The 26,297-nt window shown below is 36.6% G+C and overlaps 1 protein-coding gene across 1 annotated transcript in view; it reads left to right on the top strand.

The window, feature by feature from the left end:
• Positions 1-488: 488 nt before the first annotated feature.
• Positions 489-26,297, top strand: part of LOC145694682 (multicopper oxidase 3-like) — a 56,733-nt gene continuing 30,924 nt past the window's right edge. Inside the window, exons 1-4 of the mRNA XM_081771188.1 lie at positions 489-629; positions 5,738-5,912; positions 10,148-10,268; positions 17,431-17,641. Of these exons, the coding sequence (XP_081627314.1) occupies positions 575-629; positions 5,738-5,912; positions 10,148-10,268; positions 17,431-17,641 (562 nt within the window). The 5' untranslated portion in view covers positions 489-574. The remainder of the gene's footprint in view (positions 630-5,737; positions 5,913-10,147; positions 10,269-17,430; positions 17,642-26,297) is intronic.

Here is a 26,297-nt window from a genome sequence, read left to right on the forward strand (position 1 = left end):
CAGGCCACGAACTTTCCGATCCATCCTCGTATGATAAATCTGTCTCGTGGGCCATCACTTGAACTACACTGCTGTACGTGCAACATTCTAATTGTTACGCTAGCTAGAATCTAATCCTATCTTGGAATAAGGAAAATTTCAGTTTAATCATTAAGTTGCACCTTGAAGTACTACATCATAAATAAGATAGGTGAGACAGTTCTTTTTCTTCTTTCACAAACACATTACCTTCTTTTCTTTCACAACGTTAATTCAAAGAAAATAATGTGGGGTCAGAGTGGCAGTTAAGAAATCAAGCGATTGTTTATAGCGTCATATATCAAACAAAACAAACAATGTGTAAATATTATTAAGAAATAATTACACTTCAAGTAGTATGCAAACAAAATCACTATAATGCACAAGAAATTTTCAATTGCTACGAGGAAAATTACTCACGCTAGTTATACATATATATAAACCAACCGTTAGAATGTGAAATTCACATTGTACATTCTGGCTGTTGTAATTATTTAAGTAAACCCACAATTGACTTACTGAAATTTTTTTACTATTTTATCGGAAAATAGTCAACATGATTTTTCGGTTGATGGTTCTCACGAGTATTTGTTTTCAATTTGAAATCAAAGGTAAGAATTATTTTTATTTTATAATATGATAAAGTAGAATTTTTATGCTTTATATCATAACAATTTATTTATTAACAGAAGTCCAAATGTAGGTGGGAAACTGCCATATTTTCAAATTTAAAAAAAATAATGCTAGTTTTAGACGGAAGCATTTATCGTAGTATTTCTCGAAGCAAATATCGTATCATCGATAACCTATCGTGTAAAGTAGCAAATGCTATAGCATTTCACATACTATGGCATATCCTATGGTATTTCTTGTCGATACAAACTGCTCTATTTCCTAGCATCTTCCCCAGCATTTCTAGTCCGATTGCAGCTCCGTGGAGCATTAAAAAAAAGCGAAGGATTTTGTGCCAACCATGCTCTTTGTTTTGTGTGGAAAATTGAATTGTAGTAAAGAAAAATGAGTTGGAGTAGGGATGGTCTTAGCCCACTTACTTCTTTGTGGTTTTTGTTTTTTAATATAACCAGCAAGAACTGTTGTTACAACCATTATAGCTATAGCGACTTCACGCTTTAGTTTCGAAGCTATAATTGCGCTTTTCTCCAGTGATTTGTTTGGTACGTCACGACAAGATGCTTATCAAAATGCTACCGTGTAAAAGCACCATATACTTTCGATGCCATAGAATATTATACGAGATTTTTTGGCAGCACATCTGTTACTAGAAATGGTACGATAAATACTTCCGCCTAAAACTAGCCTACAAATGGGAAGGAAGTTTGTAAGGAAAACGGCCAGCAGTGGAAGATCTACCCCGGGATCGGGGAGGCCTAGGCCCTCCAGTTTTCGAGTGATAAAAACATTGATGCTATTATTTATTATTTTTGAAAGTTTCTAGTAAACTCATGATATACCTATCATATTTTGTTTTCTGGCTGTTCCCCCAGTTTTTACCTTCTAGATCAACCACTGATGGCCAGAGCCTATATTTAAATATAATTGTCATATTTATCTGATGACACTAGAGAGTACTCTGAAGCAATCTAAGGATGATTGTCGGCAAGACTTGAACTCGGAACCTCCCAATTGGGAAAAGCAAAAATGCTCACAAGAAATTGGGATACATGTGATCGTGAGATTTGAGACAAGATACTTACTGTCAGAGATTCATAAAAATTAACACAAAATAATTCAAAATTTTGAGGATAAATAAATTTGGAGGATTTTAAAGAGAGCAATATACAGGGTGATTTCTTTAAAACTCACGGATTTCATTTGCATCCAGAATTTCTAATTTAAGTCCGTTTGTCATGCTGTTTATGGCAAATGATCAAGGAAGAATGGGAGATTTATGGTACTATGTTTACTGCTTTAAATTCATCTGGGGTAATATCGGCCACGCCTCAAGAAAAACAGCAAATATTCGCCAGTGTACCTTACAATTGGAATGAGATGTAGTGTGGTGTGGAGATTTGAGTTTTCTTCGTTAGATGGTAACCTCGCCATAGTCAATAAGAAACAGGAAACTGGGCCGTTGTAATGGGAATTGCGCTGTATAGTTCTATGCTACTGTGTGAGTATGATCAGGACAAAGTGAGAATAGTGTACTCTTTGGAGCAACTGAGTTTATCGTTAAAAGTGTTTGGAGAACGGAATCTGTTGTTGCTACGCAAAGGGTATTTAGAAAAAATTGCCTCACGTTCTACCCCAGACAGAAACATAATATGGTCGCTAGTGAATATATTGGAAGAAATCGCTTCTGAGTGAGACAGGGAAGCATCGGCTCCCACAGGCGGATGTTGTGGAAGATGTCAGTTATCGACTCCTTAGGTCGCCCAAGAAATCTCTTCGTCATTTGTCGCAAGAAACGGCTATAGCTATTCAACATATGATTTATGGGTGTTACCACTAAAACTTAATGTGTATTCTCACTAACACTTAATTTATATTCTGCAATTTTGCTTCAAAAATCCGAACCTCATTCCAATTTTAAGGTACACTGGCGAATATTTGCTGTTTTTCTTTAGGTGTGGTCGATATTAGCTCGCATGAATTTGAAATAGTCAACATAGTACCATAAATCTCCCATCCTTCTTTGGTATTTGCCACAAACCGCATGAAAATCGGACTTGAGTTAGAAATTCTAGATTCAAATGAAATCCGTTTTTTTTTTTTTTTAAATCACTCTGTAGTTTCCGCTGAGACACTACTAAATGAGGGAAACTGAAATCTTATTTTAATATGAATGAGTTAAAAATGAATTTTCGCACTTGTACGTCGAATTACAAGGTATTTAGAAACCACAGTTCTAAAAATTTATTGAAAAATCTTTCAACAGCTTTTACCTTCTAGTCTCCCTGCCGCCACTGAGTATAACGTCCCACGTTTATGCTCTTTAGGCTAAGTGAGACGATGATTTAGGTAAATGAATGGTTGACAGGAAAAATTGGCATAATGTGAAAGTGTGAGGAAACGGGAGTGCCCTGAGAAAACCTACGGAAACGATGTTATACTTGTTCGGGGATTGAACCAGGAACCTCCACCGCCTGGGTTAGGAGCTGTATCACTGAGCCATTGTGCTTCCGCTCTGAAGTAAGAAGAAAGTTCCCAATAAATAAGTACTCTTCTAAAACAGATTTAGTTCGAAAGATAAAAATATGCGATCCACAGTGTATATAGAATTTTTTGGGTTGCAGACGATTCAGAATGGCATTATAATGGTATTCTACAGTCTAATCTCAACTTTGTCTTCTGGTATGAATATAAAGAATAGTAATATTGACACCGCGAGCCACGTTTAGGCAATTCCATTTCTTTATCCTAAGTTTGCTCTAACCAGGCCCGAAACCAGCCACAGAGTTTTTTTTTGGGGGGGGGGGCAATGAATATGTTAGGGGGGCTAAGTCATTAAAAATTCTCTTACAAATATCTAAATTATGTTTTTTTGTATTAATAATTGCATTTTGTATTGAGGTCTGGAGGGGCCACGAAAAGTTTAGGGAGTCTGGCCCCCTCTAGCCCTCCTGTGGTTGCGGGCCTGGCTCTAACCTTGATCTTTACTCGCCGAAAACAAATACGTCTCTTGGTGTGGGAGTGTTCATTAGGCAGCGAATCATAGATGCACCTAGGTACAGATTATTATTAATAGTATTAAGTATTCTGCCTTTCGGCACGTCCTGGAGCTAATGAGTCTTTCTTTTTAATTGCAGATTTAGGCTTCCTGAAAATGTTTCTTCCACGTACACGTTACAAAACCTAAATTTGTCGTTCAAATAAGTGGGTCATAGAACACAAATGTTATGTTCTTTTTAAATTAAAACCTTTTTATATGGTACTAGCAGCGTTCACCCCGCTTCGCTGCGGTCACCCTGGAACGCAATAAACTTTGTTACTTAGATAATTTTTACTTTTTCGCTTTCAAGTGATATGATAAAAACCATAGAAGAATGTTAACATTATATCGCCTGTCATTTATGTTAACCCGCCGAGTGACACGGTCATGTGGGTTGCATATAAATACGGTTAGATTTAGCTATGATGAGCTAACAAAGGATTTGTACGTTATGGACACTTGAATGGTCAATTATCTCAAGACACTGGTAATTAAAAATTAAAGTGATATGATAAAAACCATCTAGGGTCCAAATCCTAATAACCCCCCAAAAATAAAAGAAATTGGTTCAGCCGTATTAGCGTGATGAGGTAACAAAGGATTTGTGCGTTCTCTTTTATATATATAGATATCATTTGACAGTAAAAGTTAAATCGAAAACATTAGTGAGGAACTGCGATGCTTTGGTAGTAGACAATTATTTTTGGTGCTGGGGATCACTAGTTTAATTTAGTGATGACGCCAGCTTTAATTCTTCTACGGAGTAAGCGGAGGCAGAGACTCTCTTTTTTAGGGGGGGGGGGATAAGAGAAAGTTATTTTTTATTTCGAAAATAATAATGTTATATTACTTGACCTACATTACAATATATCATGCCTGGGTCGAGCAGACGATGTCACCCCCTTACCCCTGTTGCATTGCCACTGGGTTGGTACGAAGTCATGTGAACTACTTAATATTTGTGAGTTCTTCTGTTTCCTCCCGCATTGTAATTCTTTCATCATTGTTCAATCCCATCAACCATCCATCTTATTTAGCTTAAAGTTCATATTCCTGGGACGTGAAATTAAAGATACTTCATTTGTTCTAAACATTAGAATACATAGGGCCTACTTTTTACTTCCCTCTACAATTTGCCTTCAACGCATTCAGTTATACGGATTTTTTCATATTGTGAAGAAGTGGTCACTTTAAATGAATAAATGACAAATATATAGGGCCTAACTATTCTAAAAACTTAAATAATCAGAGAAAAATTACATCCAAAGAACAAAGCCTTTTTTTCTATACTTAGCAGTTTAGCGATGACACTTCGGCAATTCTTATATATATATATATATATATTGGTATCGACAAAATTAATTGACGCATTTTGCTTTTTTGTGATTCTTAAACGCAGCTTCAAGTGTGGGGGGGGGGGGGAGGAGAGAACGTAATTTTAAAAATTAGATTACATTTGACGATATAAGTTTATTATAACAAATAAACCACAATGTTGCTCTTAAGTTACAATTATTTGATATGACGATGAAAAGAACTTAATTAAAATATACATTCTGTATCATAGATAAATGGATGAATTTCAAAAGGAAGGTTAACTTAACAAGTTACCCCCAAATCCGATAGAGTTGAAGTAGCAGCAAGCATGTGTTAAATTAGGGATGGCCAATTCCGGAATTTGTACTTTCCGACATCCGAAAAGTAAAATAGGAAAGAAATTCGGAATTCAGAAAAATCTGGAATTAAAAAAATCCAATTTCGGAAACCTTTTTGGAATTCGGAAAAAATTAAGAATTTTTCTAACATCGGAATTTTTTTGAATTACGGAATTCTTCCGAGTTCCGGAATTTTCCCGAAATTCGGAAAGTGAAATTTCCGATACCGGAAAATAATTTTTTCGGAATCCGAATTTCGGAAAATTTTGGCCATCACTAGTTAAAATTTAAGACAGCTAGGGTAATATGAAGCCATTGTGTTGAAGAAACACAGCCATTTTCTATTTATTTTACTGTGCAGTAGTATATAATCATATGTTTTTATTTTTTTCAGGTTCACAGTCCATTGAGCCAGGTACAGTCGTTCCTAATGAAGACAATGGATCTACAGAGTATCCTACTATTCTGTCGCATGGAAAGCATGAGTGTTCAAGAACCTGTACTTTCCTTACACCTCCGAAAACATGTCGCTACAAGTTTGTTATAGAAAACTACATGACAATGAATGAGTAAGTAGAAGGTTCATTCAGCATTCGTAGTTTGAGGGAAATTTCCCTAATCTATGGAAATTTCATAGGTAAATTTAGCAAAAAGGGAAAAAGGAAATTTTTCGAAAAATAGTGAAAAATCCAGGTAAATTCTCGCGGTAACTCAGTGACCAATATAAATGCTTAATTTTTTTGTTTTTCTGAAATAAACCAATAAAATAGCAATAGTTTGTGTATGTGTGGAGTGTGTGGGTGACTGTTCAAAGTACCGTAATTTGCATCCATTGCTGGCAGGATGTATTTGTGTGTGTGTATATGTGTGTTTTGTAAAATAAATAAATAAATAAATAAATAAATAAAGGAAATAAGATGAAAAGAAACAAAAAGCCAGTAAATAACAAATGTGGCACTTTCTTTAATGATACTTGAATTAATCTTATCACATAATTTCTATCGTTAGAATTGGACACTTAAGAAACTAGGGAAAATTTGATACGAAAAGGGAAAATTTTTTGTCAGTCGAGGGAAATTTTCTTAAGGAACCTACTAACACTGGTAGAAGGATAATTTTGAACTAGAATAATCATACGATCTCAGCATTTATGCAGACATGTCCGCATATTGAGAGTACAAATTTTAGTCCGCTTACATTTTCATAAATTTCTTAATTTGTATGCATTTCCGAAGCCCAAGTGTATTGGTAGTTCAACTTCGGACATTTCACATGATTTCATATGTAAAAATATGTTTGTCTATTTGTATTTAAAGAAAAAATTGTCAAATTGTCAAAAGAAAGATCAGACCTACTGAAAAAATTTGAATAGTCGAAGTCAACATGATGTTGTGTAAGTACTCTTCTTAATTATCTTTAATGCATTTCAATATAGTTTTCATAATATTTCAAAACCAAACGTGAAAGATAAACTTATCATTTTTGTGTCGAAAGTTAATGTTTAGATAACAAGTTAGTTAGATGAAAGTGTCACTGCATTTAGGCATTTCAGAATGTGAAATCCTATTATAAACTGATAATATGTTTCATCAGTGATGCAGCAAAGCTTTTAGTGGCGTTAGCATGCATAATGCTCACATTCGCATATCCAAAACAGATTTTAAGGCCAATCTTCTTAAGATCTCGTAACTAGATGCGTGAACTTGCCCCCCGCCTCCCCCGACTACTACTAACATATAGCTGTAACTTATGCTCGATTACTTGGGTTATTTATTAAAATTTACAAATTTCCCGGAAATACAAAAACCTAGCTAACGTTGACACAATTTTGATAGTAGTTAAATTTGCAAAATAACGAATGAATATGTCAACTCTTTTTATATGTAATATATTATTTTTAAAATCTGCGTGTCCTGTCATTTTGGCCAGATTTTAACGTTTCGAAGGTTGAAATATAACTTAAAATACCAGAGTTTGGTTGGTATTTTACCAGAGGAAGGTTAGAATATAATAAGTAAGGATGCATTTATGAACAACTCCGTTTAATTCTATTTCTATCCTATATTCCCACCTACTAAAGTTAATATATATATTTCTTTTTAAATTCTGAAACTCTTACTAAGAGTGAAACCCTCCCAACTGGTCTAGTGACTAGCGCACGATGCACAAGGTCCCGAACTCGATTTCCGCTGGGAGGATCTTGCAATTTGAATGCATTACAGTGGTTAGGATTCCACCTTAAACTGTACTGTAGGCCGGTCACATCTTAGTATAGCCTCAATGCTGAAGAGGGCACTCAACAACAACTAACTAAAGTCAGTAGAAAAGCTTATTTTGTGTGTGGCTGAACCACGAATTAAGAAGAAGAAGAAGAAAAAAAAAACATTCATCAATCGTCTCGCATGAGGCACTAAACTGTGCAGAACAAAATAATTTATATTAGGCAAAGTGACTAAGAGGTCGTTGAAGTATAGATGTAAAGAAGAATGCAGAAATTTATATCGGATAGACCGAAAAAACTAAGTATTATTAGTAATAGTAAAAGAGAGAAAAAGTACCGGTTAGAATAAGTTGAGAAGAAATTCTATTACAAAGGATTAGTACAAATTACGATGATAGCCTATACAATTGACGGATTACACAGGGTGGTACGGATCCGACTGACACATTTCAAAGTTGAATATTGCACAGGTACGATAGCTTGGAGTGGTTTGCGGCTGAGGGATGAAAAGTGGATAGGATGCCATTTCATAAGAGCACTGCAACAGTTACAATAAACCTTTAGCGTAATGTCAGGTAACAATTAAATGTCTGAACAGTCCCTGCAAGTCATTAGACTGACTTCGTTTCGTAATAAGTACGAACACATAAAACACATTGTTCAACACTCCAGCGATGCCCATGGTAACTGTTATCGCATTCATATAAAATGACATTCTATTCTGTTCCAATCTTCCACCCATAACCCACTTCAAGCTAACGCGCCTGCACAATATTCAAGTTTGAAATGTGTCAGTTGGCTCCGCGCCACCTTTTATTTAAACAGATAACTCCTGTTTCCAGAAGAAAAGGCTGAGGAAAATTGAAACAAAATTCGACCGGAAGTAGATGTGGGGATAAAATTCATACCGTTCTCATATATAGTCATAAGCAGTACCAATTTTATACCCACCCTGTACTTCCGACCAAATGTTGCTTTAATTCTGAAGACTGTAATTCATGGAAACGTCCATTCGAGGAAATTATCCGCTGATGTTAGCTTAATATTAAGTTGGTACAAATGAAATGTCCAGATCAAGTATGTCATTCCCAAAAACTAGAAAATAAAAGAACAGTACAATACTTTGTTAATTGAAATAGTCGCCGTTAGCAATCGCAACTTTTGCCAACATTCAGCGAACAATTGGATTCCGTGGCGAAACAAATCTGGAATTTGCGATGTGAAAAGAGGTCCTCAACCACATGTTGTACCACCCTTTGTTCAACGAATGTCTTTTCTCCCAAGAAATTGTAGAGATGCTGGAAAAGACGGTAGTCGGTGAAGAAACGTCAGAAGAATACGATGAATGAGGAAGGAGTTTGTAATACAACTCATGGAATGACTACAAAATCCTCTAAGGGATATTTGCGCTTGGACTGTCGGCGCACAAAATGAAGAGACCATGTATTTTGGACATTTCTGAATGCTCGAGGGCGAAGTTATGGTGCATTTCATTAAGTTCAACACTGTAACGATCAACAGTGGCGGTTTTGGCTCGACGGAGAAAGACATGAGCATCAACGCCACCATAGACTACAACACCAGCAAAACAGCTTCGAGGGATAAGGGAAACCATTTATCAAGATTCAACGTCTGTCCTCACCGTTTATAATTGTCGTAGAAGATTCATTTTTTTTAACGAAAAGTCCGATCCCATGCAGGAAATTTTCCTTATTCCTGAATCCAGAGAACTTTACACTTTGAGATTTTCGATTATTGTTGGTCAGTGTTAACTCATGGAACACTCATGATCCTAACTCTTTCACTTTACCCATTGCCCACAGTCGCCGAACAGTAGTGGTATGGCGTATGCCTAAGCTGCTTGTTATGGTCTGAACACCTTTCCAAGGATCTGTCTTCACGGTTTCCTGAGGAGTTCATCTGGACATGATTTTGGTCTTATCTTATCAACGGTTGTGGGTGATTATATTATTGTAATCGCAGCCATAATGCCCAGTTCAATTCTTCACTAATAATTGTTTTCAAGTTATAATTGATTGAAAAGTAACAGTATCAAGATGGCTTGCCTACGTGGACGATTAGCCAGGTCAAAATGAAATTGCCAAAAGTAATAATTGTAAAAAGAGTAGAGGGTAGTGGCGCTGGACATATGTTACTTTATATATCGTAAGGATTGTACCAAACTAGTATTTTGTCTAATGTTAAAAGTGATTAAAAGTAAAAATGAAAAGAGATTGTCGCTCAGGTACTTATCTCTCCAGCAACCATCTTGATCTGCCACCGAAAAAAAGAACCAGCAGCGAATTGTGCATTCATTCGCCATTCCTAGTCAAATGTATTATTATTATTATTATTATTATTATTATTGTTATTGCGACTTTATTGTGCAGAATGCTCCAGTTTCAATTCCTATTCAACGTCTTGTGGGATATTACATTCTCATAAAAGCTGACCCCCCATTTCCCCTTAAGATACACATTTTAATCAAATTAAAGTAATTTTCCTGTGATTGGATGACCCATAATTTGAACCGATGTAATTAAGATACCATATATAACTTAATTTTTTGCCCTTTCATTTCAGTGCATGCGGTAATTGTACTCGAAATGCAGCGGACTGTTTACGCCCACAATGCATATCTGCAGACGGATACGAGATGTCAGTGAAAGCCGTAAATAGACAAATGCCAGGAACTGGAATACAGGTATTACTTGAATGAAATATATTGTTAATACACTGAGAAAAATCCGTCCTCCGGACAGCAGTATATTGTATAAATATATGGAATCCTCTTCTTACTGCAGAAATCAGTGCGGAGCATACGTTATCCATATGCTACACACGCACTGCCCTTAGATGTTATATCATGCCGTTGCAGAATCTCTGATATGAAACAGTCTTCCTTATATTGCATACATATACGTACACCGTATGTTACCTTCATCAGTATATGTTATATAAGTCCACTTGTATGTGAGATCCTGACAGCCTATATTGTTTCATACAGAAAGTATGTACAGATGGAACACTTATTTTCTATACAGAAAGTATTATAAAATATGTGTTGTAAATTATACATTTGCTGTACGTTAAGTCCAAAAATTACAGGATTTGCAAATGTAACATACGATTTTACGTACGCCTTATACAATTTGTTTTCTCAGTGTAATTGTGAGAACTATTTTAACCTAAAATCTTATACAGAAACAGATATAATTTACGACCAATATAAGTAAAAAAGAGATGTAATTTTCATAAACAAGTGCAAAAAAGCTAGAAATGCTCGGACATATATATATATATATATATATATATATATATATATATATATATATATATATATTAAAGTGATGCTTTGTAAATTGGTTAACTAAGCCTGGTATTCTTCGTAGCTACTTACTTGCGAAGAATTTGAATTGATAAGTTATTCGTGAAATGGTAACTCAGCAGATCATTGTTTGTGCTTCCAATGAAAGTAATCAAGCAAGGATAGAAGCAAAAACCATCGAAACAATTTGCAAACATATTAATAAGTTTAGTATTTTTGCAAGAAGATAGACGTGAAGTTTTATTAAGTCCAGCATTTTTGCAGGAAGATAGACGCGAAATTTGGGATAGTGATAAGCTGAACTGTTTAACGTTCTTTAGTGGTTGGGTACACCCAAGAGCGCCGATTTTTCTGTAACTTTGGGAGGCATTTACATGTGTGTTAGGTTATAGACAAGGGTTTAAGAATGTATAAATAAGGATTTTAAGACAAATTGGATTCAAATTATGCCAAATATTGTATATTCATAAAAAGTACACATAACAATACCTATATCAATAAATACATATTCATAAAAACACTTAGGGTTCTACACGAGAATTACGGGGGTCCGGCTCGCGGCCCCTCAGAATCGGCGCCCTTGGATACAGCAGATTAATATATACAAATGTGTGTACCCCATCTGATTGTTTCATCATCATGACCACAAGAAGATTAACAACTCGATTACTACAAATAATAATAATAATAATAATAATAATAATAATAATAATAATAATAATAATAATAATAATAATAATAATAATAATAATAATGTTATTGAACGTGCTTCAACTTCTGACGTTACAATCATTATCGTGAAAGAAAAGTCTAGCCGCTATGTTTTACGCGTGAGAGAGAATTTAAATTAGAATCCAGTATAGGTAACAGCGTTTGATTCACAAAGAATGTACGTTTCGATATGAATTTTGCTTTACCACACAGAAACATTGTTGCTTACCTATCTGCTTGAAGGAATATAGACAAATCTGTAAAATTACTTGTCCTTAAAGAAGGACTGGAAAAATATTTAACTTATATATTCAAAAGTACACTTGTCTTGAAACAGTGTAAGTAATGTCAGAACAGTTGTATTTGATTTCGTAAAGTACAGGAAGTCATGCCATGATTACCACGTTAGACATAGCTGGTCTAAAATGTAGAAAAGTATATCATTTATGTATGAGTGTCTCGTATTTCCTGTACAAATTATAGGTGGTTCAGAAACTGAATATTTGAATCAAATCCAAACTAGTTTTTAAGACCTAGAACCTAACCTACTTCTAGAACCTTGACATGGAGCTAGACCTAAGTAAAAAAAAAAAAAAAAAAAGTAAACAAAAAAGTTAAAAATAAAACTGGGAAATAAACAAATAAACATTGTTGAAGGAAGGGTGGGTGGGCGAGGATTAAACAAATAAACAAATAAACATTTTAGATGGGATATCTTGACTTCATTTTATATTCATAAATACATATTAACAGAGAACAACGTTTTACGTGGGCTGAAGGTAGTCAAGGGGGTTTACAAGTAGCAGGTATTTGTGTAGTTGTTAGAAGAGAAACAGAATATATATACATTCTGCTACTTAACATTTTTTTTTACATATACAATATCTAAATAAATCTGTTGCAGAGAATAGAAACTTTGAGTTATTATTGGCAACAAAGGACATACTCTTTAACGCCACCAATCTTCTCGAAAAAACTACTCATGAGATTTTTTTTACCTCAAGTTTTAAATTTTGTTCAGCTCGTTACAATGTATCAATTAATATAATATTGTCTAATCTTTGGATCATATTATAAAGGGGGTCGCATAAAGAATGCAACTTTTGAAATGTCTGCCACTTGTGTTCTAGTAAGTTGGCAGCATGAACGTCATTCGATTTTCATTTGTTGTCTCTATGGTTACTAACCATTGAGCTCTGGATAGTGTACAAGGTGTGATTGAAAAGTACCGGAACTTTTCCCGCCGCGCGGCTTCCTGGCGTTCGAAAAATGTGAGGGGTGGGGGAAAATGTGCGCGGGACCTTCCTCTTTCAAGCGGAACTTGGCCCAGTGCACTGCAAGCAGCGGTTGAGAAAGCATCGCTGTCCGCGCGAACGTCGTTTTGGTCGTCGGTCACGTTTTTTGAGCGCCGAAAATGGAGTCAAAGATTGACCAACGCTACGCCATCAAGTTTTGTATCAAACTAAAAAAGACGTTCACCGAGACTCAGGACCTGCTCAAGGAAGCCTTTGGGGAAGATGTGATGTCCCGTACTCGGATCTTTGAGTGGCACAAGGCCTTCAGGGAAGGCCGGGAGGACGCCGATGACGAATCACGCTCTGGGAGGCCGTCGACGTCGAAAACCGATGAAAACGTCGACCGAGTTCGCGAATACCTGAACCTGGACCGTCGGACAACCCTCCGGGAGATCAGCGAAGAACTTAATTTGACATACTATGCAGTGCAAAAAATTGTGACTGAAGAATTGAACATGCGGAAGGTGTGCGCCAAACTGGTCCCCAAGGTGTTGACCGAGGAGCAAAAAGAACTGCGAGTGAAAATGAGTCGTGAAGTGCTGGATTGTGTGGAAGCCGACGAAGAGTTGTTAGACAGTGTGATCAGTGGTGATGAAACATGGTGCTACGAGTACGACCCCGAGATGAAACATGGTGCTACGAGTACGACCCCGAGATGAAACATGGTGCTACGAGCGTTGGTCAATCTTTGACTCCATTTTCGGCGCTCAAAAAATTGTGACCGACGACCAAAACGACGTTCGCGCGGACAGCGATGCTTTCTCAACTGCTGCTCGCAGCGCACTGGGCCAAGTTCCGCTTGAAAGAGGAAGGTCCCGCGCACATTTTCCCCACCCTTCACATTTTTCGAACGCCAGGGAGCTGCGCGGCGGGAAAAGTTCCGGTACTTTTCAATCACATCTTGTATTATCATCATCACTTTTCTACACGGGTAGGAATGGAGTGCTCACCACATTTATAATAAGAGTAAGTTTTCACTATCACAACACGCTGTTCCGTCGCGTACAGAAAACATTTGACTGTTACATTATCGGGCTCTCCATGATTACTATACTAACCAGTGTTGCCACAGTCCTATCTCTGGAGTGGGCTGAAAAATAGTACCAAATTGAAACAAAAAGGGCTGAATTCATTATACGAGTGTAATACATGACCCTATAACACGAAACTAAAAGAGGTGATGTTCTAGAACACTCCCACCCCCCTATTCCAAGGAAGCAAATCAAGAAAATGTTCTTTTTAAAAATTACTTTTTTAAAAACATCCAAATAAGAACCCGAACAACCTTGGAAGTAGATGAAACTTTTCTCGCACGTAGGAAGTATAACAGAGGTCGCAAATTAAAAGGGAAAACAGTTATCATCTTCGGTACGTGTTGTAACGAAACCAAACGCTCCTCTATTGCAAAGTGATCAATAAACTAAAAAAGTATTATGGCCATATATGAAAAAATATAAAACTAGGAACAAATCAATCATCTCCGAGTTCATATGTAAACAGTACGTTATAATAAAATATTAAAATATAAATTATTGCACCTTATTCTCGCTTATTTCAAGACCAAAGAAGGATAATAGACTGTAAGAAGAATATAAAGTAAGTTAACTAACATTTGTAAAAAATGTAAAACCGTTCCAGGGTCCTAGAACCTTCCATGAAAGACGTCAAAAGAAAGAGATGTAGGGAAAGTCTTACTGACACTTTAGAAAATGTGTCATGTATTTCGTTAAATGATGCTGAATTGGGTAGAATTGTACCAACTTTTTCATAAAAGGGGTTGAAAATGCCAGCGTGGTACCAACGGGCCGACGAATGACAAAAAGGGCTGAATTTGGTACAATTGTACCAAGTGTGGCAACAGTGATTACTATACTAACCACAAAAGCAGTAGATGAAAATCGTCTAACGTAACGTTCAGTGCTGCCAGCTTACTAGAGCGGAAATGGCGGGTATTTCAAACGTTGCGTTCTTTTTGGGATACCTTTAGTGAAATAATAAATAATTAAATAAATAAATAATAAATCATAATTTTGAACTATATTTTATTAATCATACTGACATCTTGTTAGTAGGGTAAAGGCACCGAATATGGAATACTTTTTGTTTCTTCTTTATTTCTCAGAAATGCGTACTCCAGAATAAAAATATTATACATCATACTACTTGTGGTACCTTTGCAAAACAAAATACAAGTATGAAACTTTGTTCCTCATTAATGATTTTTTACAATATTACAAAATTGAAAGAAACTCAATTTCCCATATTAGGCACACCCCGCTTCTAATATGGAACACTACCTGTTCTTAAAATGGAATACTAGAACAAAACATGCTCATTTGTCTACAATGCGATATTTGGATAATTCGAGGATGGGCACGATCCCTGCTCAGACCGCCTATCCTGGCACCGGCCTTTGGTGAAGTTTTCCCTGCTTTTCCTCAGTATCATTAGGCGTATGCCGGGATGATACTTTTCCTTAGGCCAGGGTCGAGTCCTTTCCAATTCGTAGACTTAACTTTAAAGGCCGATGTGATCTCGGAGTTGGAGGCCCGAACACTTCCTTTGTTCCTTTCCTTAAGCTAATAAATGTATTTATTTGTTTCTTTAAGAGTAGTAGTTATTATAATTAGGAGTATTCCATATTAGGATTCTGCTAGTATTCCATATTAGGAAAATCGCCATTTTGGATAGTTCTCTTCCTACACACGCTTGTGTGATTCTCTGTGTACTGAATCTTTATGCCTTTATGGTACACTATATATGTAATCTAAATATCACAAACTCAGCAATAATACATAACTCTTTGCGTACATTCAGCAGTCTGGAAAGATACATTCGAAAAACTCAAGTTCTTCAGAAAAATATTCTGCAACAAAACAAAATGGCTTGTTATCGTTCGGCAGCAAACCACTCATGCGCAGACTGAGGGTGTCACTGTGTACAAGTTTACGTACAGTCCACTCAGTGGCAGAACATAGCAGACAAAATAATCTGGTATTTCATATTAGGAACGTATTCCATATATGGTGCACCCACCCTACTATAATGAAAACTTGATGGCAGTATGCTTCAGTATCAGTTTAATCTTATGCCTAATAGATGGCCTCGTTATCGCACACCATCAATTTTTTACGTTCAGAAAATATTATGTTGAGAGCATAAGTATAGGGAAGCTTTATAGAGCGGCTATATATTCATCTGTTCGCCTCTCAACAAGTATCAAGCAAAAAAGTGTAAGAAATATCGAGAAGTGGTTTTTGAAATCAAGTCAGCGTTCCCAAGAATAGGTTCTATCTCATTCCTTAACACACTATTTAACTCAAAAGTAAGTAGGAACTAACCATTTTCGGTTTCAACGTTGATTGCCATAGAAGAAATACGGTAGTAATAGATAACGACAAGCGGCTGTTTGGAATCGATTGAACCATCTGAAGAAGGGTGTGTGCATTCTTACCCGCATCTCTCTTCTGAAGCTGGAGTGGTAGAAATTCACTGTTTTAAAATTGACTTCCACAGATGAAATGCGGTAGTGTTCTTAAATCAATTTAGCATTCCAACAATAGGGTCCGTCTTCTCCATGAATCTTCTGTTCAAACGGAAATGGCACAAGTAAACAATTTCCGGTTTCTATGTTATTCATTATGGAACATGAACGGCAATAGATAGCGAGAAACGGTTTTCAGAAATTGTTTTTTGGCGTCTAAAGAAAAGATTTCGTTTCCACCTGTAGCCTTCCACCAAAATCGGAAATGCTACTTCCGGTTTCAATATTGGTCTCCATGGAGCAAGAAACGGTAGGAGAAAGCAAGAGAAGGCTTTCTGACATGGACTCAGTATCCTAATAATAAGCCTTGTCTTGACTTCTGTCTTTCTATTCAATCCGGAAGTGGTGGAAATCGTACATTTCCGGTTTCAAAATTCATCGACATAGTGAAAACCGAAAATAGATAGTGACAAGCAGTTTTTTTCATGCATTTAGTACTGCAAGAATATGTTTCATCTCTGATTTCATTCCTGTGTTACAACTGAAAGTGATGAAGATCAACTACCACTTCCGGTTTTAATATTAATTTCCGTAAACCAAAAAAAACAATAAGAGAAACAGACTTTTGATATGGATTCAGCATTTGAGGAACAGGTTCTAGCTTTGATCTTATCCTTCTGTTGTAACCAAAAGTTGTACATGTACTACATCCAGTTTCAGTATTAAATTTCGGTAGTTTAAAAAAGCAGCGTCATCATTTTAGATTTTACTTGGAGAGAAGTGGGGACAAAACGCTAGTTGTTAGTTGATTATCAGGTGTTTCATTGGTATATTACGAGTATTATCTTATGGGTTAAAATGTATACAAATGTCAAATTTGGAAGGTAATTGCCCCTCTTCTGGTGCCCCAAATGACACCTCTGGTTTGAAAGTCTACCGTCGTTTCATACTGAGAAACAAAACTCATTTGTTTAGTATTTCTAATTGATGTATTATTGATACTATCAAGAAAACTTGTAGAACTGTAATGACAAGATATGTGTTTCAGGTGTGTAAAGGTGACACGGTGGTAGTTGACGTAGAGAATCGATTAATTGGAGAGGCGACTACAATTCATTGGCATGGTTTATACCAGAGAGATTCACCTTACATGGATGGTGTCCCATTGGTCACCCAATGTCCTATCCACACAGGCAACACTTTTCAATACAAATACGTAGCCAATCAAGCAGGAACATTCTTCTATCATTCACACGAAGGTAATGTTTTATTTTTTAAAAAGTATTTGTTAGGTGGAATTAGTGTTTGGACAGCAGTTATATGAGTGGTAACCGTTTGCGCATTCGTTAGCTAGTAATATGTTATGATGTTTTTTTTACGATACTGAAATAAAAGAAGGATATGAATGACGAAAGAAGCCTTTAGGAGGAAGAAAATATTATTTTGTGGGACCTTGAATAAAGAGTTGATAAAAAGACTCATGAAATGCTTCGCATGGAGTATTGTTCTTTATGGGGCAGAAACATGAATATTACGCAAAAATGATGAAAAACCACTGGAAGCTTTCGAAATATGGGTGTGAAGAAGAATGGAGAGAATCGGCTTGATCAAGAGGAAAAACGAATGAGAGGGTCTTAGAAACGAAGGGGGAGAAAAGAACAATTTTAGACATTATTAAGAAGAGGAAGATAAACTGGTTCGGACATTGGCTAAGAAGAAACTATATCATGAGGAACATGCTAGAGAGTATGCTGGCAGGAAAGAGAGGGAGGGTTGAATGAGACCACAATTAATGGACTATATCAAAATGTAGAAATCGTACCTGAAATCGAAGAGGTTAGCGAAGACCATGGAGCATGGAAGCTTCTCAGTTGCGGCAAGTGACCTGCTAATACTGGCAGAATATTTATGATGATGATGATGATGAAATGAATGAGCATTAATCTGTTAGTGTTGGTCACGAAATGTGTAAACCAAAGTCCACTTTTAAAATCTAGTATGTCATGTGTTCGGTGAAGGACAGGAGTGTAACTGCAAGAAGTAACATCCCTCTAGGAGGCCTTTGGGTCCCTGATATACATATTATACAATACTCTATTGGACGGGATTAATACACGAACTTCCAACTCTCACAAAGGGGCACCTTCAACTCTTCAAAATCCGTTCACTTCATTGCACGGATATATTGAGTTTCAAATATCTAAAATACTAAGGAAAAAAGACAGGAAGACTGGCACTGACTAGTTTTTAGGGTTGAAAATTGACTCATGATCTGCTAGTTTTCTTTCTAAATAGTCTTTCTGCAAATAACTTCTATTACCACAAATTAGCTACAGATTGTTTATAACTTAATTATGTAGGAGTAATATGACTATGTGTACGGGAAGCAGGGTTAGGGAAGATCAACATTTAAATTTTGTATATATATCTCCATACTTATATCCCTATATAAAAGAAGAAATTCTGATTGACTAATTGATCAAAGCCTAGGCCAAATTGCTAAAGCTAGAAACTTGAATTTGGGATAGTTCATATTATTTGTGGTGTATTCATAGATTCTCTCAGAAGTCTTCCGTTCACCTCCACATTCCCATTCCAGTAATTCCTTTATAAATTCACTTTCATTAATCATCCATAACCTTTAGTAAAAGGGGCATTATGGGACATTAAATTAGAAACTTTATTTAAAACATTCCGACTTTCACGAAATTAAAAAAAGGAAACACCAATTTAAAGAAAACCTCCATATTTGCAATAGATTACGAAGTACTTTTCTTTGTATTTTGATATTATCTATAAAAATATTTAGACATAATTTTGTGTTATGTACTACATACAAACACATTTGTAGTACACATTTTTTTCTCTCTTTCGACGGAGAGCTTCCCCGTGGCTAAACGGTTAACACACATGCCTTTGGTATGGAAGGCCCGGGTTCGATTCTCGGCAGCTTATGTGGTTCACGATTCCATGTTAAGCTGTAAGTCCAAGTCTCATATAACCTCACTGCTGATTGGACTCTAAAATCAAATCAATCAATCAATTCTTCGACAGGGGCACAATGGCCCGGTAGAAATTAGCAATTAGATTTCTGGGCTTTCGGCATCTATGATAATGTTAGCCCGTCACACATATGAAGAATGACGTCACTTGGCGACGAAAATGTCCGTGGAATTGGAGAGGAAGAAAGGAATGGGGAAGGAAGGGAGCGGTCTGAAACTATTATGTTACGTACCATCTCTACATTTGCCTGGTGTGAATGAGGAAAACTCAGGAAAACTATCACTCAGGATGCCTAGCCCGGAAAAGTTGTAAGCTATTCGCCCGAGAGTCCATACCGGTATGACATATTTCTGATTCGTTTCATGTTCACTGGTCAATCCTGTTTGTGACGAAGAATATATTGTCCGGGGCTTTCTCAGGCTTCTATCATTTTCTCTTCATTTTTATTTCCATTTATTTTTCTGTCAGTTGTTAGGAGCATGCTGTAGGACTTAAGAGATTGTACTGCTAATATGTACTTTCCCTTATTACTCCACACAATGACTCTTGAACTAAAGCGAATTATTTATTTATTTATTTTGTAATAGACAGCTAGAGCGATTCTTTCGGTCCAGTTCATTAATAGACTCAATCCGCTAACATTTTCACAGCTATCTGTATTCTGTTTAAAAAAAAACACAGTATATAACATTTCCTAGCATCTATGCATCCTCCACAGTAGCAAAGATATGTTGGTTGCCTATGATAAAAGGATATAGTGTTCTATTGACTGTCTTGTAACAATTTATTTACATCATCTCACCGTTTTCAATTTCGTTCAAATTCTTCAGCTTTCAGATTATAACAGCGGTGAAATAACTTATTTATTTATTTATTTTACTTTCATTTTCTAATAGACCTGCATTATTTCAAGCATTTAATTTAAACTTTTCTCTTGGAAAAAGTACAAAAGTCAGTTATGCTGCTACATCTACTGAGCAATAAAGCATATGCATATGTACTAGTCACTCTTTCTCATTGCAGCTATTAGGTAGATAACAACAGCCTGTTTTATCACTAAACTTTATAATTCGTTCACTTTGCTTTGTTTTTTCTTGCTTTGCGTTCGACAGCGCAATATATAATGTCTTTTGTTTGTAAAATTAAGTTCATTATCCTTTCTTAATATCATAACTATGATTATCATTTTTATTATCGCGAAGCGTGACTGAAAGATTATTTTTCCGGTTGTCTCATAGTAACACAGGATTTCAACATTATCATTGTTATTTGCATTGTGACTCGGAAGAGTAAGATATAATTTAAATCTCGTGCTCAAAGTTTGTTTATCTGTGTCGTAATTTCAAGTTCAGAGATTTCAAGGTCAAAATTACGCTCTCTTTTTCTGGGCCAAGTTCAAGGTTATGCAACAAAATTTTCTCTTTGGATAGTTGAAGGTGTGACGCGCGCACCCACGAGGGGGCACACGGGTCCAGATCTCCGAAAATTTTCGTTACTCGACAAACATTTCTTAATAAAACTACTTCTTTAGCAGAGAAAGATTTTACCTTACTCATCATTTGTACTACTATATATATATATATATACAGGGGTAAACAAAAAATCTAAAAACACTTCATACAGGACATGTAAGTTTGGCCCTCTACTATACAACACGGATTGCGGTTGCCGATCGTTTTTTGTTTTCAATGTGTCATGTGGATCCTTCTCTTCAGTCAGCAGTAACCCGTTCAACTGTGAGTGTCGTGGTGTGAAAGTGGTGCGCGGTAAAATGGACGACCTAACAGACTTCCAAAGAGGCATGATAGTTGGTGCCCGTCTGGTTGGAGCTTCAATGTCAACAGTGGCGAACATTGTGGGGGTATCGAAAGGCACTCTGTTCAATGTCACGAGTGTATACACAATTCATGGGCAAACGACGTCTGCAAAGCACAACAGTGGTCGAAAGTCAATCCTGTCAGACAAACACCGTGTGCGTGGGTTTTCTCGGGGTTCTCCCGTTTCCTCCTACTTTCTTCATTCCACCATTTCATTCATTACTCATCATCACCGTCTCCTTTAGCCTAACCGGCATAATCGTGGGACGTAAAACTCAAAGATTTCATTTCATTTCATTTTTTCAATCCTGTCAGATAGGAACCGGAGGGCATTAAAACGGATTGTACCAGCAGCTAAAAAACACCACTGCAATGAAAATTACGTCTGAACTCAATTCCGGGCTACAGAACCCGGTTTCATCGAAAACAGTGTGGCGGGAACTTCATAAAATGAAAATTTATGGCAGGGTCGCTATCGCCAAGCCCCTGGTCACAACAATAAATGCAAAGAGGCGTATCCAGTGGTGCAAGGAGCAGAAGGCATGGACTCATGAACAGTGGAAACACGTAATGTGGTTCGATGAATCGACCTTCACCTTGTTTCCAACAACCGGTCGTGTTTACGTATGGAGAACACCGTCGCAGGCGTGCAGACTGTCTGCTCCCAACTGTAAAGCATGGCGGTGGTTCTGTTACAGTATGGGCAGTGATATCGTGGTTTTCTGCAGGTCCCATCATAGATAGGCCTGCATGGAAGGATGAATGCTAAGGCGCATGAGGCGATTTTGGGGCACCAGGCTCTACCCATGGCCCAAATGTTGTTCCCTGATGGTGATGGCATCTACCAAGATGATTTGGCACCCTGTCATGCTGCAAAAACGGTGAAATCATGGTTTGAGGAGCTATCACACCTCCCCTGGGTCTCACAATCACCAGTCAGAACATCATGGAGCCATTTGGTCTGAGTTAGAAAGGCGTGTTCGGTCTTATTACCCCCCACCAGCATGCCTTAAGGAACTGGAACATGTTTTGGAGGAACAATAGTACATAATTCCACTCACCACGATACAGGAGCTGTATACGTCCATTCCACGTCAGATCCAAGCTGTTTTGGACGCAAAAGGAGGCCCCACACCATACTAGGTATGATTTTCACACTTTTGAAAACGTTTTGGATATTTTTGTCGAATCCCTGTATGTTTTGACAAAAACAATCTAATTTTATCATTTTTCGTGAGAACATAGATGTCGGTACTTAAAAATTACTTATCTTTTTTACTTCAGCTGTAGAATAACACCTGTTTGATACTACATAAACATACTCTTTTGTATTATTTTACTTTCCTTTACCTTGGACTCTCCCCTCCAAAAAATCTGGGTGCGTGCCTGAATTAAACGTATCAATTGTGTTAATTTATGGAAACATTTACAGGTGATATATCTTCCAACCAGTTGGCACGTACGTAGCAATTTATTTCGGGAAAGTCAAAACTTTCGGGGAGATCCAAATTCAATATGGGGATAAATTATATTAAAATTTATAAACTCACTCATAAATTAGGTTTTTACAGAATAGTCGGTATTTCATGGGGAGGGTTCTCCCCTGCGTACGTTCCTATACTCAGGACGTTCCTCTAGCTAAAAAGAGATAAAAGTTCAGTTGCAAACTCTCTCTCTCTCACTCACACACACACACACACACACACACACCCCCCTGTTTGTCTACCCTACAAAAGGCGTATGCGAGCTGGGCCATAGGAAAACCGAGTATGCATTCATATCTGCTTTATTAATGGAGCTATTTTCCTGATACGCTCCCAAAAGTTGCGTCATCGATAAAGCTACATTTCCAGAAGCACCAGAATGCAGTATCTCGTCCTTGACTGGGTACGTACAAGTGAGCACCCAAACCAACTGGGCATTTGCAAAACGAGTAAATGTAACAAACGAAGACACTAACAAACAAACAAAGATATTGTGTGTAAAATGTGTAAAATGCGAGTTCAGTGAGTAAATTTGAGCAATGCAATTAGAGCAATTGCTTTAAACACTAGTTAACTTTGTAACAAATGAAACACATGGATTAATGCTGTTGACTTTCTTGGGTCCTCCAATTTCCTTCCACATTTCCTTTGCACCAATTATTTCATAATCATTCACTCTCATTAATCACACGTCTATTATAAGTTATAGAGTATAACCAAGGGATGTAAAACTAGAAATTCCATTTCATTTTATTTCGAATGGAATAGCGCATTGATTCAATCCCCCGGGGAAGTTAGTTTGTGGTGGACAACATCGTTTCCATGGGTTTTCTCGGAGTACTCCCATTTCCTTCCACATTCTCATTCCACTAATTATTCCATCACCGTTCACTTGCCTTGTCATCGCCTCCCGTAACCTAACGGGCATAACGTGGGACGTTAAACTGTAAGATTTCATTTCATTTTGAAATGGAATGGCGAGACTAACTAACTAACTAACTCTATGGCCTATGGAACCCGGAGGTTCAATGCCGCGTTCACAAAAGCTCTCCACTGACTTCTATCCTTAGCTAACTGCATCCAGTTTCTACTTTGTATTCCAATCTCTGCGAGATCCATCTTAATATTGTCCTCCCATCTGCGCCTAGGTCTTCCTAATGGCGAGACTAAAGTAGGGTTATATCTGTTTGTGTGTTTAATGAAGGTTATTGTTTCTTTCTGCACCGAGGCTGTATGAGAGGGAGACCTATAGTTCAAGGTGGAATCCGAACCACTATAATAGTTCAGATTTTATAATTGCTTCCATGAGACAATGTGACCAAAGAGACACGTGCCAGCTACAAAGCCAGCGGGAGAACAATATTATATGCCTACAAGAAACACCGAAACAAGATACATTATTCATACCAGGTGGGAGACCCGGGTTCCCGGCAGGAGCTCAAGTGATTCGGATTCCATTTTAATCAGTAGGTCCCGTCTCATATAGCCTCACTGCTGAAAGGGACGTTAAACACAAAATCAACTTAACTCAACTATTCGTACCATCGAATTTAATATTTTTGTTATAACGTCGAAAATGAAGTACTAAACGGCAAGAATACTGCAAAACAAGATATAATATAAAACAATAAAACGAAACAGGCAGTAAGTTTAAAATTGACAAGTGAGGGATTTTAAAACGTTAAGACATTATCATGTTACTTGCATTAACACTTAGCAACAACACACAAATATACTATTATACTATTGAACTAATATACTATTAGTTCATATAATATGACTAATATACTATTGAACGTCGTAATCTTGCATCACTTAAAACTTCTGTTGCTCTGGAATATTATAATTTATTTGTCTAATCGAATCAATTTATCTATATTACTATTTTATCCGTAGTAACTATGAAACAAACCATACATAGCTTATTCTAATACGCAATGTTTTCAATTTTAATGCGAATGGTTAGCAATAATCTGTGCATTCACTTTTCTGACTACTTTTTTTTATCCGTCTGTCTTCACATATTTACAGTACTCTTACATTTTTTTTTTACTTCGGTCTCTCCATGAAATCCATATATTTGCTCCCAAGGGATTCAACTGTTAATTTAATGAGAGAACGTCGAGACCATTGGAATCCAAAATTAGTGACCAACAAAACTTGATCCCTGGCTTCTACATATGCACCATTGTTCTCTCGGTTTTCTGTCCTACCAGCTTGCTTCAAAGACTCACTGCCCTTACGAACTATTGCGAAACTCAAATGCTACTAAATGATTCATATAAGCATTATATAACTACCTATGAGATTTTGTAGTTGACTTCCCAACTTCATGGAACAAAACCTAATTGCAACATCCTATTCATTAATAATAATTATTATTATAATATAGAGATGCAAGGTCTCGAAAAAAAACCGCTTTTTTTTTTGAAAAACCTCGTTTTTTTCTGCTTCGTTTTTTTGCTTGGGAAATTTTGGGCTTTTTTCAAAATTCTGCTTTAAATTGATAAAGCAGATTTTGTTTCGCTTCTCTATAACACAAACAGTCATTTCATTAGTGGCTGATGCCGATAATAATATAAAACCTCGAAAATAAACCATGAATTTCGAAAAGATATTTCAAACAATTTTACTTTTCAATATATTTACATTATGAATTCCAAAGGATTAACCAATGTATATAATAAGAATTTTTTAAACCTCCTATATATAAAAGTAAGAAGGGTTGGGAAGAACCATGGTTGTTTTTGAAAATGCCAAAAACCCGTTTTGGGGGGGAAGTTTAAACTGGGCTTTTTTGGCTTAAATCAGGTTTTTTGGGTTTAGATATTTTGCTTTATGTATTTATCTTACATATTGACGGAAATAAGTTTGTTTCGCCTTGGTGTTATTATGCAACAACAGGATTATGCTGGAAGAGGTCCCATAAGCTTAAAGAAGTCCGGTCACTAAATTTCTTAAATTGGGAAACTCCCGCCCTAGCCATCGGGAAAATCCCGTCATTACTCTAAATGAAAAACAATAATGGAAAAATCCTGTTATTGCTTTGCATGTAAAATTTAAAGGTCAACGTATCATAATCAGTACGCTAAAACTGAGGTATTGAATTACAAATTTAGTACGTAGATATCATTGAAAGTACAATCCAAGCTAATGTTGGAAGCTACGTAGGCAATCGATAAATTATGCCAATTTCTATCAATATATTTAAGCAACCTTGGCTTCTTTGTAAAATAACAGGCATTCTGGCATGCAGAAATATACAATTTGGTTTCGTTTCGTATGTTCAGGCTTAACATCCTTACGTAATACCGAGGTTATCAAGGAGAAAACTCGCTTAAAGTTACATCCGAACCGCTACTTTGTTTACGCATGAAAGATGGGTTGTGGTTCAACCGAGAATTGAACATGGGACACCTTGATTAAAAGGTGAAAAGGAAATAAAACTAATGCAGATTGTTTGATGTGTGGAAACATCACCATGAAGTTCACGCGATTCGCATTTTTCATTCTTTTTTGGTTTAAACCAGTTGTTTATTTAAGAAAAAGAAAAAAAACACCTGGTGTAAACCAGCCAACCCTAAAAGTAAATACTTCTTTTTAAAAAATAC

Source organism: Thermobia domestica, chromosome 9 (genome assembly GCF_964235325.1).
Source record: "Thermobia domestica chromosome 9, izTheDome1.hap1.1, whole genome shotgun sequence".
NCBI classification, from domain to species: domain Eukaryota; kingdom Metazoa; phylum Arthropoda; class Insecta; order Zygentoma; family Lepismatidae; genus Thermobia; species Thermobia domestica.